This window comes from Ambystoma mexicanum, chromosome 2q (genome assembly GCF_040938575.1).
Source record: "Ambystoma mexicanum isolate Mex_15411 chromosome 2q, UKY_AmexF1_1, whole genome shotgun sequence".
NCBI lineage: Eukaryota > Metazoa > Chordata > Amphibia > Caudata > Ambystomatidae > Ambystoma > Ambystoma mexicanum.
This window is the reverse complement of record NC_090924.1, coordinates 539025538-539043519: the sequence shown is the minus strand read 5'-3', so window position 1 is coordinate 539043519 and position 17982 is coordinate 539025538. Positions and strand designations below refer to the sequence as shown.

Sequence of the window (17982 nt, the reverse complement as noted above, 5' to 3'; positions counted from 1 at the left end):
AATTACCCAATTCATTAACTCCCCCTCAACCCCTGCCCTTTAGCGAGAGAGCCAGCCAAGATTTTAAAGCAAAATAAAGCATTGGCATAGTCCAATGCAATTTGTTGTCACCACTTTGTAGTCACATTGGATAAAAATGTACACTCCTTCTGGGTATTGCTCAGGGCCACTTCTCCCAGTTTCATTAAATATGTTCAGTATTTGTAATCTTTGGGGGCATGAAAGGCCTTGAAAGTCTGAGGTTAAGACATAATGATCCAGGGGCACTAGATTCAGTGTAGGCGATGGGGAGGCAACTCGTTTTTCTAGAATGTTGCAATTTAGTCGCAGTGATGAGGGAGTAAAATATTTTCCGCTCATTGGTGGATAGTGCGAATGAGTCCAAATCCACTGTACCTAGCAACAGACATTTGGGGCATAGGGGAATTGTGCCCATTTTATCTATTGAGTCAAGTACCTCTTTCCAGTAGAACCATATGCGTATCATATCCCCTCTGTTCCCACATCCCCTCCTGCATCGGTCACACTCGATGGGGTATATTTTCTTGAGTCAAGAGTCGATTAAGTACCAACACACCATGACTTTATATGTTTCCCTCAAGCACATAGATCTTCCCGCCCAAGTTATTTTATCCCTCATACTCTGCCAGTTTTCAGTCAATAAGTCTGTGCCCAGTGCAGTTTCCCATTTCACCATATAGTTTCTGAATTCTTCAGTAGTTTGTAGAATTCTGATAAAGTGTCTGGTGCCTTCATGACTTGTAATGACTTTCTCTGGTTAGTGAGTGCTTGACACGCTGCCTCTGTATTTATCAGGGAATGAGCCCAGTGTCTCAGTTCAAGGTAGGGTAGCCTAACATTTTCAGATAAATCCTATTGTTGTTTACATCTCACAAATGATTTGAGGAGCCCCCCACCTCAAACATATGTAACATGTCATCCCCCCGCATCTTCTCCAACGATGGAAGTTTATGCCTCTGTACGCAGGTGACAATTTGGAGTTCCAATGAACGGGAGTGCAGGGGGAGGGAACAATTTCCAATCAGCTTACTCCAAATATTGAACATAGTACTTGTGATTGTGCTGGCATATACACTTGGCGGTCTGTCCATTTTGGGGAGCTACAGTACTTTCTTCAATGATATGTGGGTGTAATCTGTATTCCCAGCAATTGCATGCCCTTTGTCACTGTTTGGAGCGGGGTGGTTTGCTGGAGGTTCTGGAGCTCATCCTGGGACAGGGTTAAGATCAGCATCTCCAATTTAAGTTTATTCATTTGAATGCCGGCAACTGCACCAAACTGGCGGGGTTCCTTTAAAAGTGGTGCCATGGAGTGCGTTGGGTTTCCTATAGAGCGCAACATGTCACGTACAAAATGTTATGCTCCAATGCAACAAATGTAATTCTTCTGATCTCACTATTATTTTGGATTATGCTATCCAACCGCTCTAATGAGAGTGCAAAGAGCAGGGAGCAGAGGGAGCACCCCTGTTTGCTGCCTTTCAATGCAAATGGTTTCGATAGTAGCGCATTGGTGCAGATTCTGGCCTTCGGGTTTTTATAACAAGCCTGAATCGTTTGTATACATCTGGCTCCCATCCCCATCCATCTTTGACAGAGTGTACAAGAGAAAATGCCAGTCCACTCTACCCGTTCGGCATCTAGTTATAGTGATGCAGGGGTCTTTTTCTGTGTTTTTCTAATTAGATGTATAACTCAGTGAATATTGTCAATGGTTTTCCTGTGTATAATGAACCCGGACTGGTCAGCATCCAAAGCTTGCGGCATATATGTTTCTTTGTAGTTTGCTAGCATTTTTGCATACATCTTGGTGTCGAAGTTCATCAAGGCATTTCGGCAGTATGTTCCACAGTCCTTCAGATCTTTACCTTGTTTTGGTAATACTATAATTCTGGACTAGTACATAGATGCAAAATGGAACCCGGTGTGGCAAACTAATTAAAAAGTCTAGCTCATGCTAAAATATTAAAATAGTCAATGCAGGTATTACCCAGTGCAGAGGCCACTGATGAAAAATTGTTTGTAGACAATAAGGCTTGATTTGTTTCATAAGTTTACTTACGTAGGCACAAGAGGCCTTTACCTGCAAAACATGCTTTTTTATGTTCAGCCCAGAGTCGAGGAGGACCCCTATGGTTTTCACAGAGCGGCTAACCTGAATGGAACAATTGTCGATTTTAAAATGACTATTTTGTGTCCACTTTTTTTTTTCAACCGTTGGTCTGAGCCTATAAGCATAAGCTCGGTTTTGTCGTTGTTGAGGGCAAGTGAACTAACGATCATCCAATTTTGGATAAGGTTGTATTAATTGTACTAGTGTCCAGCTCATGGTTCATCGTTAACTCAGATCTGCTGGGTGTCGTCGGCATAGTTAGTATACTTAATGCTGATACCATCCAGCAGGTCAAAGAGTGGCCGTGTGTATACGTTAAAAAGTGTGGCCAAAAGACATGCGTCTGGGGGATGCCACATGACAAAAGCTCGGGTGGGGCCTGAAATTCCCCAATAGCAACCCTAGCTGATCTGGTATCCAAGAAAGATGCCATCCATGCAACTGTATGGTCTGAGCAATTTGGAATCTTGTACAACCTCTTGAGCAGCAATGAATGATCGACTAAGTCAAATGCTGCCGAGAGGTCCAACAGCATAAGCAAGGCAACCCGGCCGCCATCCACAATCGGCCAGGTTGTCTCAGGTTAAGCACTGTGGCTTCACTGTCATGCATGAAAGGGAAACCTGACTGATGCACACCCTATAAACAATGCTCGTTAATGTATCGCCCTATGAAGAACCTTCAATAAGAATGGAACGGTAGTAATAGGGCTGTTTCTTTTTTCAGTATTGGTGTGATCCATACTTCCTTTGAACACTGTGGGACTTCAAGTGGTAAAGGAGGAATTAATGATGTCATTAATCAAAGGCGCAAGACAATGAATAGTCTCCTTAATAATAGTGGCAGGACAGGCATCTCCTGCATAGACGGTAGGCTTTAGTCCATTAACAATATCAGTAAGTTTATCTTGGCCCGAGGGGTGGATCAATTGTTCCAAGTAATACGCTGTATGTTTGCAGCAGAGTTGTGCCACCATTCTTTTACTCACTTTGTTGGATTGTTCCTAGTATTTCTGCTTTAGCTCAAGAAAGGTCTTTTCTGCTGTTTTAGCATAAACTAAATTCAATTGGCCTCTCACTGCTGTTAATCTGTAGGGACCAGTCATGTAGGATTAACCTTACGAGTTGCTCCAGAGATTTTACCTCACCTTTGTCTGGAGCATCTCAGTTATCTTTCTCAAGGCATTTTTCCTATTGCCCATAAAGGAGATAACCACTCTTCAAAGTACTGCCTTGAGTGCATCCCTGCTAGCCTGAGCGGTGTGGAAAGGATTGTTATATTAAAGAAACCCAGTGATTGTGCCAGTTCTTTATTTTAAATTACAGGGTCTTTTGTCACTTCTGAGTTGAAGCTCCAAGCTGCGGTATTAGGAGGTCTTTTTTGCTAGTGGATAGTGAGCAATACTGGATGTGTGATCATAAATTGTGATTGGATGGATAGTCGAGTCGACTTTGCTGCGGGTCTATGTTATGCTTGCAAATATCCCGTCTATTCTTGTTTAACAGTGGTGCACATTGAAATAGAACGAGAAATTGGAGACCTCCTTATGATGCAACCACCACATATCAGTCAAACCCAACTGTTTGAACGTGGATTTGAGATTCTTTGCCATTGCTCTTGTGGTGGCATAGGATTGAGATCTACCAAAAATTGGGGATCACACCAAATTAAAATGGCATAATAAGATATCACCCTGTGCAAATACGGTAAATATTTCTAATCAAGTCACAAGAAACTTACCTTATCTCCCATTAGATAGTGTTGCCATTGTGAAAGTTGCACTGTTAAGGTCATCTTGAGTATCAGAAATCTGCCTTCAGTGTCACACAAGTAGTTCCCAACGCGATTCAAAGTCTTTATGAAATTCCAAGCAACACCCGTTACTTTTTTTGTGACTGATGCAGGTCAGCTCTAGGAATGAAGCTTGTGTTTTCAGCTTACTCTGGTCCTGTTTTCAACATGAGTTTCTTGGTGGCCTTTTATGGCTGGGTGCAGTGGTACGTCATTATTCCATACTTTAATGAGAGTCTCACTACCATATGCGTTTATCGAGTTGAGCTGTGTTTGTTGTACTTGTTTGTGCCGTTTTGGGGGCCCCTCTTCATTACCCTCTTTCTCATACCCCAACCTGTAACAGTTTGGGATTTTTGGGGCCCATATTGCATCCTCAGAAAGTAGGTCCACCCGTGTGAGAGCTTAGTGTCTCTCCCTGCATATTCCTGTGTGGCGGCTGACGGGCAATCTTGTGGCCTCGGTCATTTAATTCTACCAACGACGCATTTAGAACTGCAAAACATTTGTTGTGCTAAACAGGACACTATTGGTGTCAATAGAGAATTACCCCTAGCAACAGATAGCACAATCTCACCCTATATAGTACAAAACAATTTAGAAGATATGTAACACTTACAACAGTGAAGAGATGTAATGGCGTAACCGCACTTAGTTCTTTAATATATGTAAGAATATATGGCTCCATGGCATCTGTTGTGGCGTAGAGCAACCTGTGAGAAACAGAGTGCCCTTCAGTGTTCTAACCAAGAGACAGCTAGTTTATGGCCATCCAAGACTTGCTCCTATTTCCTTCACTCATCAGTTTTGAGGTTATGGGACCATTCCTGGACATTCTGGTTGGTCATCTTTTCCTCGTTGAGTTTTTCCCTAGGTGTGATCGTTACCCAAGCCCTTGTTTGATTTTGCGTATCAGTGGTTTTAAATCCCTCTTCTACGTTTTACAGACTGGTTCACCCATTTAGAGTGCAGTGGCACCTTCCCTGGACATGTTTTTCATGTATAATTTGCTGTTTATCATGAATTGCATACCTACAGGGCATAGCCATCTGCAGCAAATTTGTCTCCTTCGCAGTTCCTCTTCTATGTTACTGAATGCTTTCCCCTTATTCAGAGTGGCTTGAGCCAGGTCTTTGAGGACCTGGAGTTTGGATTCTGCATTGTGGATGGGGGATTGATTGTGTGCCTCTCTCGTAGCTAGTTTAAACAATGTCCCTTGGTCTAGTACTAGGTTATTGAGGAGGACTACCGACACAGTGGGTATTTTCAGTGGTGATGTCCTGTGGATTCATCAGTCTGGGTATTTGTCCAAACAAGGCTTGAGTACTACCAACTATGACCTCTACTTCCGCCCCTTCTTTTAGTTATTTTATGCATAGGTTGTTTCTCCTAGATGTCCTAGAAGGATTTCCCGGCCCTCGCACTTAATTTCCAGGTCTTGTGCCAGAGAGTGCAGCAAGTTTGGTTTCATGTTCTACTCGCATGTTGCAGAGTTCCTCGATTGAGTCTTCATTCTGTGAGTCTTTCCCCTTGGGGTGTCACCTCAGGGATGCAGTGATCTTGTCTTGGAAGGGCTGCATACATTGCTGGAGGTCTTCCTTTGCGATTGCCATCTTTTAATGCGTTTGTTTCTCAGCCCTGGGTGGTTTGTGCTTTTAAGGCCTGTCGTTGGTTGAATGATGCCTCAAGACCTGCCCAGCACCCTCTGGATACTTAAATTGCACCTCAAGACCTGCCCAGCACCCTCTGGATACTTCTCTTTTCATGTGGCACAGTGAATTGTGCGGGTGGTGCACTGTGGCAAGAGGGTCACCAGGCTTGGCGCCAATGTCACTGGAGTGAGCGTTTTTTGCAGAGTACTGGGACCTCTTACATCTACGTACCACACTGTACATATCCCCTTACCTCTAGTCCAAATGGGGAGGCTTATATCACTGTTACTCACAATGTTCTACTGGCACAATCCGACCACCTCAACCATGCCCCTGTACTACACGCATCCCAGATTTTGCACTTACCACCTTTAACTTTACTTGGGGCATGTGTTCTGGCTAGCACTGTTCTGTGGTGTCTCTGACCTTTGCAATGAGTCCCACTGGGTCCCTCCTCTCTTGCTCGTTAAAGGGCTTTTTTCTGTGACTCCACATCCACGCTACAAGGTCCCCAGTGAGTCCGCAAATGGGTCAACGCTCATCACCATCTGTTCTTAACCAACATTCTTCTCGAGCCCACGCCCCTTTGCAGCCAGGCTCATCTTATCCCTAACAAACTAGTTTGCGTCCTTATAATCTAAATGTTTGCATTACAGATAACCAGATCACTCATAGGAACAAGAAAATAAAAACAAAATCACATTTCTTTTTAAAACTCCACATCATAAACCCCGCGCTCCCCACAATTTCCCATGGTATGTGCAATTTCACATGAGCAGCGCATTGCTGAGTGGGAGGACGGCAAAGACAACAAAGTTGCATATTAAGAAATGTATATGCCCCAAAAAGATGCCTTTCTGCCACACAGTTGTCCGAACGTTCATGGTCAGCCTGAGAGCCTAGAGGTCTTTCCACCTGCTAAGAGCTTCTGGGCAAAGGTTAGATGGGAAACAGGAGTATGCAGCTGTCCCTGAACTCAATAACACTTCTTGATCGTCACTGTCTTCAAGGTTCCTTTGCTGAGATCCGGGAATATCATTGGCACAATAACTGATCCCGTTCCCTGTGATTCTCCTCACACCCCTTTGATGGGTTGAAGGCCTTCCCCAGTGGTATTTAATTTATTTATTTTGATAGGTTAGTCAGACACTTCTACCAGAAGTGCAGTACACAGGACAAAACTTCAAATAGCAAAGATATTATGAGGGATGAGCTGGGGCATCAAGGGGGTCAAGGATGGCCCTTCGGTGGAGCAGGTGATCTTGAGCCTCGTCTTGAATACTTCCATAGATTGCTTTGATGGCAGTTGGCAGGGCATTCTCATGATGAGGCACCAGTAGCGAGGAATAGAAGTGTCAGGTGGCACAGGGAGCTTGTGTGAAAGAGTGGTTGGTGAGAGTTGAAAAACCAGAGCATCCGATAGGGAGAGGAGAGGGCTAGCTACATTCCGCAAGGTAGGTGGGCAGGGTCGATGGTTGATATCAAGATAAAGAGCAGACACCTGAGGGAACATTTTAGATTTGTGCGTCCCCAAAGGGTCAGTACTTCAGTGTGAGCAGACCCAGTGACCATATGTTTGCCGCTCAATTCATGTTTTCCAGCCTCTCTATTCTGTTCTCTACCTGCATAATGGAGGTTGTTGCACAATGTTTGAATTCAGTGCATTTTTATTTTGGCCTGCACATTGCTCACGTTAGACGCCGTGGAGTCCTCAATGTCCTTGAGATTAAGCTCAACACCTGAAAGTTACATGTCCATTTTGCACAACTTGGCACTACATGGCAATGACTGCCTTATTCACTTAAACAATCATCTGATGTGTGTCCTTCAATGCCTTTGGGTGTTCTTGCCAGGTCATCAACTGAAGTGAGCTTGCTCTCTTCACCCTAATTTTCTTCTTTGGCGACATGATGTGGGCCACGCCTAGAAATTCAGTACTTGATTGGGGGCCTCCAGATTCCCTTTTTTCGTCCCATCTTGCTCTTACAAACTTGGTGATCAGCCTTCAATAACTGAGTTGTCTTCACAGACTTTCATTTGGAATAGTATAACAACGGGCAGTCGCTTCCAGGCGATGTTGAAGGTTAGCTCAGACCATAACCAATCTTCAGCCAGCTGCGTCCAAAGTTGCTCACCCCTAATACACTTTACCAGGGAAAGCACTTCCAAGATGGATTTTAGCAGCCAGGAAACCCCAGCCAATTCCCCTCCAGCCCTATAGGCATCTTGCTAAAAGTGTTCTTTTAGGGAGCTGATCTACCTATGCAGCTGCATATCCAGTGCTGTAACTGCGCAGCCGCATGTTTAAAGCCAATGTGCCAGCTAGTCCACGGCTTGCAGGTTTCTGAGCCCCTTCTCAAAGATAAGACCGGCACTGCAACAGGACTATCTTGAAGCCTCTGTTCCATCTCTGCCCATTCAGAGAGAAAGCAAAGAAACCTGAGCAATGCGACTCCTTTGTGAATGGCAGTTGGTCCGTTGGGAGCACTGCGGGTGCCCTCTCTGTGGGTCTGCCGGCCACCACTGCTAAACTGCATCAGATCATCCGCTTCTGGCCACATCATGGAGAAGGAAAGGGCGCGGTCACTGTCCTGCGTGTTTGGCTCTGTACTCCTGCAGATTCAACTTGACTGCCTCAGGCCCCACCTTATCTAGGGCTTTCTAGTCTAGGGGACCTGGAGTACGGGATGGGCTGATAGTGCATGTTCAGGTGATCAGGTGATACATGGATAAGAAACCTCACTCACCACTGATAAAATAAATTCCAGCTTGTACAGTTTACTGAACCGAACAACAAAGTGTCACTGGACCACCAAGTTAAAATAAAAAATATATAAATCCATGGCAAGTGCCATTTGCCATCCACAAGAGCAGACCCCCCCTGTGCAATGTAGCAAAATAGATAATAACAAAAATATGGTTAATACACCAATCCTAATTTTCAATCACCATTAATCCCAGTTTGCTGGGTCCTCTTTCCAGTTTTACTTATTAAATAAAAGGTTTGGTGACAAAAAGCTATGCACCTTTCAATATGTCCTTGAAAATCCTCTGCTCATGTATGATCACCCAGGACTTGTGCCAGTGCAAAACCTCACTGGAACAATACATCTTTGCACAGGCACATTTTGCACTGGTGCACACGTTGCACAGCTCCAGTCAAAGTTTCTATTAAACATGCATAGGTGTTCATTGAGGTCACATAATGTGACCAAAGAAAACTAAGCCTAACACTAAAAAAACAAACATATTTGTGATTGACCGTTTGTATGAAGACTCATTGGGTCCATCTTTTCTGGAACATTTTCCATTCCTTCTCTCTCTCTGGCAGTCGCCCTCTCTTGTGTTGTGCGATCTCCTAATGCTCTACAATCCTATGCTCACTTCTCCACCACAGCACTTCATCCTCTGACCTTCCCCAGGTGGGAGCCATTTTCTCCCATTCTCTGCATTCCAGAGTTCCATCTTTATCTTTCTGAGGCTCCACTTCTGAGTCTCATTGGTCTTGCTTCATCTTTTTTCAAACCCCTTCATTACAGTCCTTTTGTTTCACCTGTTTCAATGATGAGCGACCACCTCATTATTCCATTCATAATCACAACGACCGCTCCAACAAAAAAGCAACAAGAAAAACGACCCATCATGATGAAAAGAAATTGGAGAACCATAAAAAACTCCAACCTAATCGAACTCCTAGAACTCAGCAAACCACAAGCATCAACCATTGAAGAAGCAGATCTAGACAAAAAGGTTGCCCTACTTACTCCTGGATTGCAACAACCCTAGACGACATCGCCAAAGAAAAGCCATTCATCCCATCACATACGAAAACCACAGCAAAGTGGTTCACCCCACTGCTCAACGCCATGAAAAGAAAAAAACGAAAACTAGAATCTGAATGGAGGACCAACAACACCTCAGCAAACAAATTGAAATTCCTACAACAGATCCGCTCATATAAAAAGGAAATACAAAAAGCGAAGAGGAAACATTACGACAACCGAATCTTCAGAGCACCAAACGCCCAGAAATTCAAAATCATAAACGAAATAAAAAACCCACCGGGCTGCAACAACACGCCAATTCCATCGATGAAACTCTGCGAGGACTTTGGAGACCACTTCAAAAACAAAATAACCTCCATCCAACACACCATTCAAAACAGACCAAGCGATCACAGCGCAAACCCCACTGACACCGACGAGGAACACGCAAACAAGCTACGAAACTTCCCAGAAATATCAGTTGAGGCTTTCGTCAAACTGGTAAACCAAAGCAACAAATCAGGCTCTCCTGAAGACCCCTGCCACCCGGACATATACAAAACAATTCTCAATCAAGGAACCCCCATGGAATACCAAAGGAACCTCCTCAACCTCTCAATCTAAACAGGTAAAGTACCACAGGTCTTCAAATCAGCCTACATCAAGCCGCTACTCAAAGACACAACAGGAAACGTAGAGGACTTATCTAACTATAGACCCATCTCCAACATACCTTACATAGCCAAACTGCTAGAAACGTACGTCTACCAAACAACCCAAGAATTCATAGAGGAGCATTGCCTACTAGACCAGGCACAAGTTGGTTTCAGACCCATGAGAGGAACAGAATCCGCTCTCCTTTCAATATGGGACGACCTAAAAACAAATGCAGACTCGGACAACAGTACCGCCCTGATTCTCCTTGATCTGTCTGCAGCTTTCGACACTGTCAACCACACCATCCTCATAGAGACTAGAAGGACTAGGCATAGCAGACACTGCCCTACTATGGATCAAATCCTTCCTAACAAACAGAACAGAAACAGTATGGATGAAACCTTTTAAATCCAAACCCAGAGAATCCACGTGCGGAGTACCACAAGGCTCATCCTTCTCCCCGCTGCTATTCAACATCTACATGTACCTACTAATCAAACTCATCAAAAAACACGGCCTCACATGCTACAACTACGCCGACGATACTTAAATAATCTTCAACATACAAGATACCAGAGAAGAAAACACCACACTAGAGAATTGCCTTTGTGACATATTCAACTGGATGAACCTCAACCATCTCAAAATCAACCCAGGCAAAACAGAGATAATGATCGTTTAAAAAAAGCGAGGAGACATAAACTACATCCCCTGGCCAAGAGAGCTCGGCACCACACCATAACCATCATCAACTGTAAAAAACCTAGGGGTCCTGATGGATAACAATCTCACTCTACCGAGTTTACTTGTGGCTCTAATCAAGAAATGTTTCTTCCTCCTGCGAGCAGCAAAAAGGATCCTACCGTTACTGTCATTCGCCAACAAAACACTTACCATCATCGCTCTGATCATGTCCAGAGTAGACTATGCCAACAGCCTATACCTGGGCATGCCCGAACGACTTCTAAAAAAACTGCAATGCATGCAAAATGCAGCAGCCAGACTCCTCCTCAAGCTACCCCGAAGAGAACACATCACACCCGCGCTAAAAATACTACACTGGCTACCACTAAAACAACGAATAAAGTTCAAGTCCATGTGCATGACGCACAGAGCAATACACAAACAAGGTGCAGAATTCCTAAGCCACAAACTACACCTACATCAACCGACAAGAACACTAAGATCAAGCACTGACTTACGCCTGGAACCAAAACCCTACAACAGAAAAAAACTCGGAGGATCCTCTTTCTCCCACCAGGCCCCCAAAACCTGGAATGACCTACCTAAGAATATACGGAACACAACAAACCACCTAGCATTCAGGAAACTCCTCAAATCATGGCTCTTCACAGGGTAACCACAACGGAGACGTACCGGAATGCACAGACATTAAAACAACGATGAAAATAACTCCTCTCCCGGCCGCTCTCAATCTGGACAAACACTCAAACCAAAGAACTAACCACCAGACAGAGCATAAGATATCATGGAAAATAGCCACAAAAGGAAGGCTCCAGAGACTGAACACATACTTAGACACAGACGAAAGCCCTCAAGTGACTCGCCCACTCGCACGTAACGGACGCACCATATCCAGACCGGCAGACGCATTTAGATAGAATTGAGAATATTAGCATGGCCACACTTGGATGGAGTTGTGGACATTGGCCTGCATCGCATCTAGAGGGGACTCTGAATGTTAGCATGCCCGCCCTTAGATGGAGTTGCGAATGTTAACATGTCTACATTTGGACAGAATTGAGAAGGTCAGCCTGTATCGCATCTAGGTAGGACCATGAGTGTTGGCATGCCCGCACCTAGGTGAAAGCTGAATGCCAACATGCCCACACCTAGATAGATTTGCGAAATATAAGCATGCGTTGCACCTAGATAGGACTTCAAGCGTTAGCATGCCTGCACCTATGCGAAACCTGAAGACTAGCACAGGCCACACCTAGAATTGTGGACACTGGCCTACGTCGCATCTAGATGGGACTGATTGAAGGATAGCAAGCCCGTGCCTAGATGAAACTTGAATGTTGGCGTGTACCACACTTGAATTGTGAACACCAGCCTGCGCAGTATCCAGATGGGGTTGCGAATGATAGCATGCCCACACCTGGACAGATCTCTGGACGCTAGCTTGCGCCGCCTCTGGACGGGACTGTGAATGTTGGCTTGCCCACACCCAGATAGAATTCTGGACATTGGCCCACGCCACATCCAGATAGAGTTGTGCAGGTCAACTGGTGCCACACTGGGACAGAACTGCAAAGGCTAGCATGCCAAATGTCAGCTAACCCACTAACCAATATAAGCTCAAACTCTGCATACTTATCTCACTCAAACTCACACAACCATCTCTCGCACAACAAGCCGCATGCACTTCACAACACTGCAACAACACATAAGCCGGACCAACAGCACACGTGGCCTATCACAGACCCGATACCCGCACCAAAGCTCAGCATCTGGTGTATACTGAGTTGAAGCTGCCAACAAAACACCACTCCTCTCACTATCCTACTCCCTTCTTCACCTTACTAACCCACCCCACCCCACCTCATCATTTACAGATCCGCCAGAGCGCCTGGGGACCAATTCCGTTGGTGACGGTCCGCGGTACAAATACCTTTAACATTTAACATTTAACCTCCTCATTGCCCGAGTTCCCTCTGTGTTTTCTTTCCATCGTAGGTTCTCTCTTCGGCACTTCACCCCCTGCCTTTCTCCCTCCCTCTCCACTACTAAACGCTGCTTTCTTCTCTTTTTGTTCACTCTGTGTAATACATTTCGTTAACCACTAAGGACATGAAGGATTAGAGAGACTTTGATGGAGGGCACAGGGTGAACCTCTCCCATATGCCACACCAGTGTAGGCGGTAGGGCTTGCTTGCTACAACTGGCGCAAATTGGGGTAGGTTAGACATTTTCCAGGGCTGCTAATGGTTCCCAGACCAGCCTTGAGGATTGGCAGTTTAACATTATGCATGTGAGGTCCGTTTAGACTGCTTCTACAGTGGGGGCACGGGCAGTTCGAGTTTGGATAATGCTGGAGACTATGATGGGCCCAGGGATAATGGCAAAATCTCACGTCTGCCAGCAAATAACGCCACTGGCGGCATTATGTATTTAGTTTTTCTTCACAGGGGCTATACACCTGCATCCCTCTACTGCCCCTTATCCCATCCACTGCCCTCCCACCTCCCCCCTCCATTGAAATCCCTACATAATATATATATATATATATATATATATGTATATATATATATATATATATATATATATATATATATATATATTTTGAACGGGAATGCAGACAATAGCGTTTTTGTTGACAGAATTCAAATACCAGAACATTGACATGTGAAATAGCAAGAAGGGCAGAGATCAGCTACTTTTGGAAATAAAATTGATTTGTTATATTATTATTTTATCTGGCAACACTTAAATCCTATTTGGTATACTTTTTGCCATTAATTGAAATGTATACAATTATTTTTTTTTAAACGTTTAGAAAAATGATGCAGTCCGGGATCCTCAGTGAAAATAGACGTTGCCTTTTTGAAACAAAAATCAGACTGAGAAAAGAAATTAAAATGCTTAAACAATCTGCGTAATGAAATATGTTTATTAAACAAAAAAAAACATGCTACAAAACCATAGTCAACATGAAAAAGTCACTAACAGCACATGGAGCAGTGACTGAACTAAAACAAGAGCAGGTGCAACTATCAGTAGATGGCTTAGAGGATGTGACGGAATACGGGTCAAGATTTTTTAAATATGCCAGCTACATGCTCCTAGAGAGAATTCCTACATTTAGGAATGACTCAAGTTTGATTCAAAGCCTGGGATTCATTCCGGATTGCAACGCATACACTTGCCTGGTTTTGTCAGCCATTGTGCACCCAAAAACAAACGAGGAATGACTGAAAAAGGGCTTGAAAGCAAAGCTTACCAGCCTTGGCCAAAGCGGCAGGGATTGCATACGCTGGTCCGATGCCCATGACATCAGGAGGGACGCCAACCACTGCATAGGATCTCAGCACTCCGAGGACCGGAAGCCCCATTTGAGCAGCTTTTGAGCGCTTGGCCAGCAGAACGGCAGCTGCCCCATCACTGACTTGGCTGGAGTTACCTGCAGTTACAAAGTGCCCACATGATTAGGTGTTGATAAAGCAGCATTATCTGGCTGCTTCCTGAGTGTCACATACTTTGGTCTAGATGCTGCAACCTTACATTCCCCCATTTTGTGCAAAGAAGTGAATAGGGCGTAATGAATTAGGAAACCTATTACTGTAACACAGAAGAAAACTACTGCAAAAGGCATGTGGTTCACCTGGACCTTTCAGTGGCAAGATGCCCAATTTACTGGATAATGCTAAACTAGACAACTAATCCATGTCTGTAGAGATGTAAACATCATATCAGTAACAGCCCACAGAGTGAGGATGAAGCCCAACGTCTTTCTGAAGGCACCCAGGAGCATACATGGCAGGATCTATGCGTTTACTGCAAATAGAAAATACTGAAGATGAAACTGTTAATTTTTATCCCCGCACATTTCAGCGCAATTATATGCGGGGGAGACCCCCGCAGAACCCCATACTTGCTGCGCATTATATATTACCCTAACCCACCTCCCCACATATGATTGCATTGACATTCAAGGTAAATCATCGACATTTTCTGCTGCACAATAATGGGGTGATACCGGCTTAGCAACCTACCCGCAGTTGTGCTGCCGTCTTCTTTGAACGCAGGCTTGAGTTTTGCCAGGCCTTCCAGAGTGGTGCTTGCCCGGATTCCTTCATCTTGGGCCACGGTTATAGTTTTCGCGTTACCCTGATCATCTAGGACTGTAGTGATAACTGGATGAATTTCATTTTTGAAATTTCCAATTCGCTGGGCTTTGGCTGCTCTGGTGATGTGAAAAATAAAATAGCATTAATAGTACCAAAAATAACAATAACAGAACAAGGTGGACCACAAGGTAATTTCTGGACATATTCTGCCCAAGATCATTCAAGTTCATTCAAATCGCTTTCGACCTTTAGGCCTTTTGTGCCATGAAAAGAACCATAATGCAATATTAATCCAACTAGGATAGAAGAAAATAGGAAAGGTTAGAAAAAAAAATAAAAGGGCAAGATGACGAGAGGAGGCTGTGCCTTTTACAGTGATTTCGACAAATTCAAAAAGGGGAAGATGGGCCAGAGAGGAGGATGTGCCTTTTACAGCGATTTTGACAAATTATCACACATTTTTAAAAACCTGAAATAGAGGATCTGTCCCCTATAATTTATCATCTATATTTCTCCTAGGCCATCTGCATTTATGTGTGGTAGTAGCGACATTTTAAAGAAGATACAACGCAGTGAAGCCCAAGACACTGGTGCTGGTTGCTTCTTACCTCCCCACAATCAAGATGGTGTCACCTGGGGAAGGACCTCGGGTGGCTCATTTGCAGCCACTTGATTGGCTGAGCGCCCTTCCCCGGATGTGAATGAGTTTCCGCCTTTCCGCTACAATAACGGCAACAATCAGACTGCCATTATTTCCAGAGTGTTAGAGTCGAGGCAAGGGGTAGAACACCAAGCACATTTTTAAATGTAGAGATATGACAAATTGATGCTTAAATCCGGCAAGGTCTTTATTTCTTCTACAACCTCATTTACATATAGAGAAAACAGCATTCGGACCAAGACATAACTCTGTCGGACACGTTTCGCAACCGGGAATGGATTTGTATTTTGACTGCCTAAGCTCCACCTCACAATGGCAATATTATTACAGTATAAATGGATTATAGCTTCTATGGTGGGTCTACGTATGTTCATCTCAATTAGTTGACTAAAGTTATTTTCTCTGTCCCCCGTCGAATGAGGTCTTAAGGTCGCCAAACAGCAAATACAGTACTTCCTTTCTTAGCAGAACATCTTAGTTAATCAGAAGACTCAACCAAAAGGCCTGATCTACTGTACTGACTCCCCTGTGGAAGCCTGCTAGAAAATTACTAATTCCATCTGTCCATTCTACTCAGGTCTCGAGCCAAGCTAGTAACACTTCACCATATATTTTCCGATGTTGTCCAAGACGGAAACTGGGCGTACATTTCCTGGTAGTACCCACCTGCCCTTTTTAGATGTCGATATTATTTCTGCCTTCTGCCAGCACCCCAGGACTTTTTGCCCAGATGTTGAGCATATTAAAAAGACAGACTAGGTACGATACAGAATTACCGGCTCTAGTTTTGAACAATCCCACTGGGTTCTTGTCTGGGCCAGGCGCTTGACCAATAGGTTTGACTGGTTAAGGCAATTTTCTCCCCGGCATGATTACCAGATTTTGCCAGTGTCTAGATTCGCAAGTAGGTTTGCCAGACCTTTTGATTAAAAAGCGAAAGGAGCTCCATCTTCCTCATCTAATTCTGTCAAATGATTGAACCAGACCTGCTTCCGTGACTGTTTGTCCAAAGGGGTTCTTCATTTGTGCCAGACTTCACAATCTGCCAGAATGGCTTGCTGTCTTTTGAACGATAGACAGTTGATCGAGCTTCCCATCTCACCTCCACATAGACATCATTTATTGCTTATTTAATATCTTATATTCCTTCCTCTCCATTATTATTTTGTCTGTGCTTTTATGTGTTGGTTCTGGTTAAAATGACAGCAGTTCTTTTTTTTGGGCTTACATTCCCCATCATAGCTCTGGTTCTTTTCCACTTATCTTCTAACAGTTTTGCTAGTTTTAGTCACATACGTTCAAATAGCAGGATCAATTTCCCTGGGTGAATCCCAAACCCGCATGTTGTCATTTCCCGCTGGCCCCAGTACACGTATCTGGGATTGGAATTAAATCCTGAAGCACTCTGGAGATTATGGATTATAAAACTGGAATCATCCCATTTTAAGCTCCTTTAATTGCTCATGCACTTAAAGAAAAGGCTATCCTCGCCCCGATTATGCTTACTATATTTCTCTAGGCCCCAGATTAAAGAAAGCATTAGTAAATAATGGTCATATTCACTTCCCAATGTTACTTCTGTTTGTTTGATTTTATTTCCCATTCCTGCAGGCTTAATAAAATGTAATCGATATGGCTAAATTTAGTACCACAGGAAAATATTAGGACTGGTGGGCCATTTCCCCTAACTCTGCCATTACAGGACCGGACTCTATTTTTAAAAAGTATCTAAATTGTCTGTAGGGCATATTTATATGGACATTCAGATTCTGGTGGGTAGAGTGGGATGTGTCCCATATCTTCTAGTATCTCACTCCTTTTAGGGAGTGGTTCAAATTGAAGGATAAAATCGCCCACTAATATAAGAATCAGATTCGATTTTTCCATAGTCAAGAGAGTCCCTTTTTTCCACCAGAGTCGAGAACCTAACGGATGGCTGTAAACGTTCACCCATGGGAAATGATCTCCATGGGTCATCTCCACAATTAAGGCCTGTATATGTAGGGTCCCTGTTTCTAAGATAGTAACTACAGAAGTCCAACCAGTACTAACAACCATTTTTAGTCTCCCACATGGATGTCCTCTGTTTGTCAATCAAACAGCCAGGGTGTATTTGTTGGCATACCCCTCGATAGAAATGGTTTCCTAAAAACAGATAACATCAATATTCTTGTTCAAATTGAACCACAATTCGGTTCCAACGCAATTAGAGCTCTTGCAATTAGGCTCCATTGCGTGCTGGATGACCTTTGTCTTAGTGAGAGGCCCTCTCCTTTGGCTGGGGACGACTGTCTTTTTCACCCCCTACGCTGTCCCCATGGACAAGCATGGCAGGAGGTGGAGAGCTGGGGGATGCATGGGGAACAGTATAAAACATAAAAAATCAGGTTCCCTCTCCATTCACCTCTCAGCAACTCAAACATGCAATACAAAGTACAACATATGTGATGTCATAGCAGTTAATTACGAATACCATAATCTGACATAAGGTCACTGCAAAAGGATGCAGTAT

The 17982-nt window shown here is 44.0% G+C and overlaps 1 protein-coding gene across 1 annotated transcript in view; it reads right to left on the bottom strand.

The window, feature by feature from the left end:
* Positions 1 to 17982, bottom strand: part of ACAA1 (acetyl-CoA acyltransferase 1) — a 268026-nt gene that overhangs the window by 81489 nt on the left and 168555 nt on the right. Inside the window, exons 8-9 of the mRNA XM_069647684.1 lie at positions 14735 to 14925; positions 13963 to 14142 (exon numbers count right to left, since the gene is read on the bottom strand). Coding sequence (XP_069503785.1) covers positions 13963 to 14142; positions 14735 to 14925 — 371 coding nt within the window. The remainder of the gene's footprint in view (positions 1 to 13962; positions 14143 to 14734; positions 14926 to 17982) is intronic.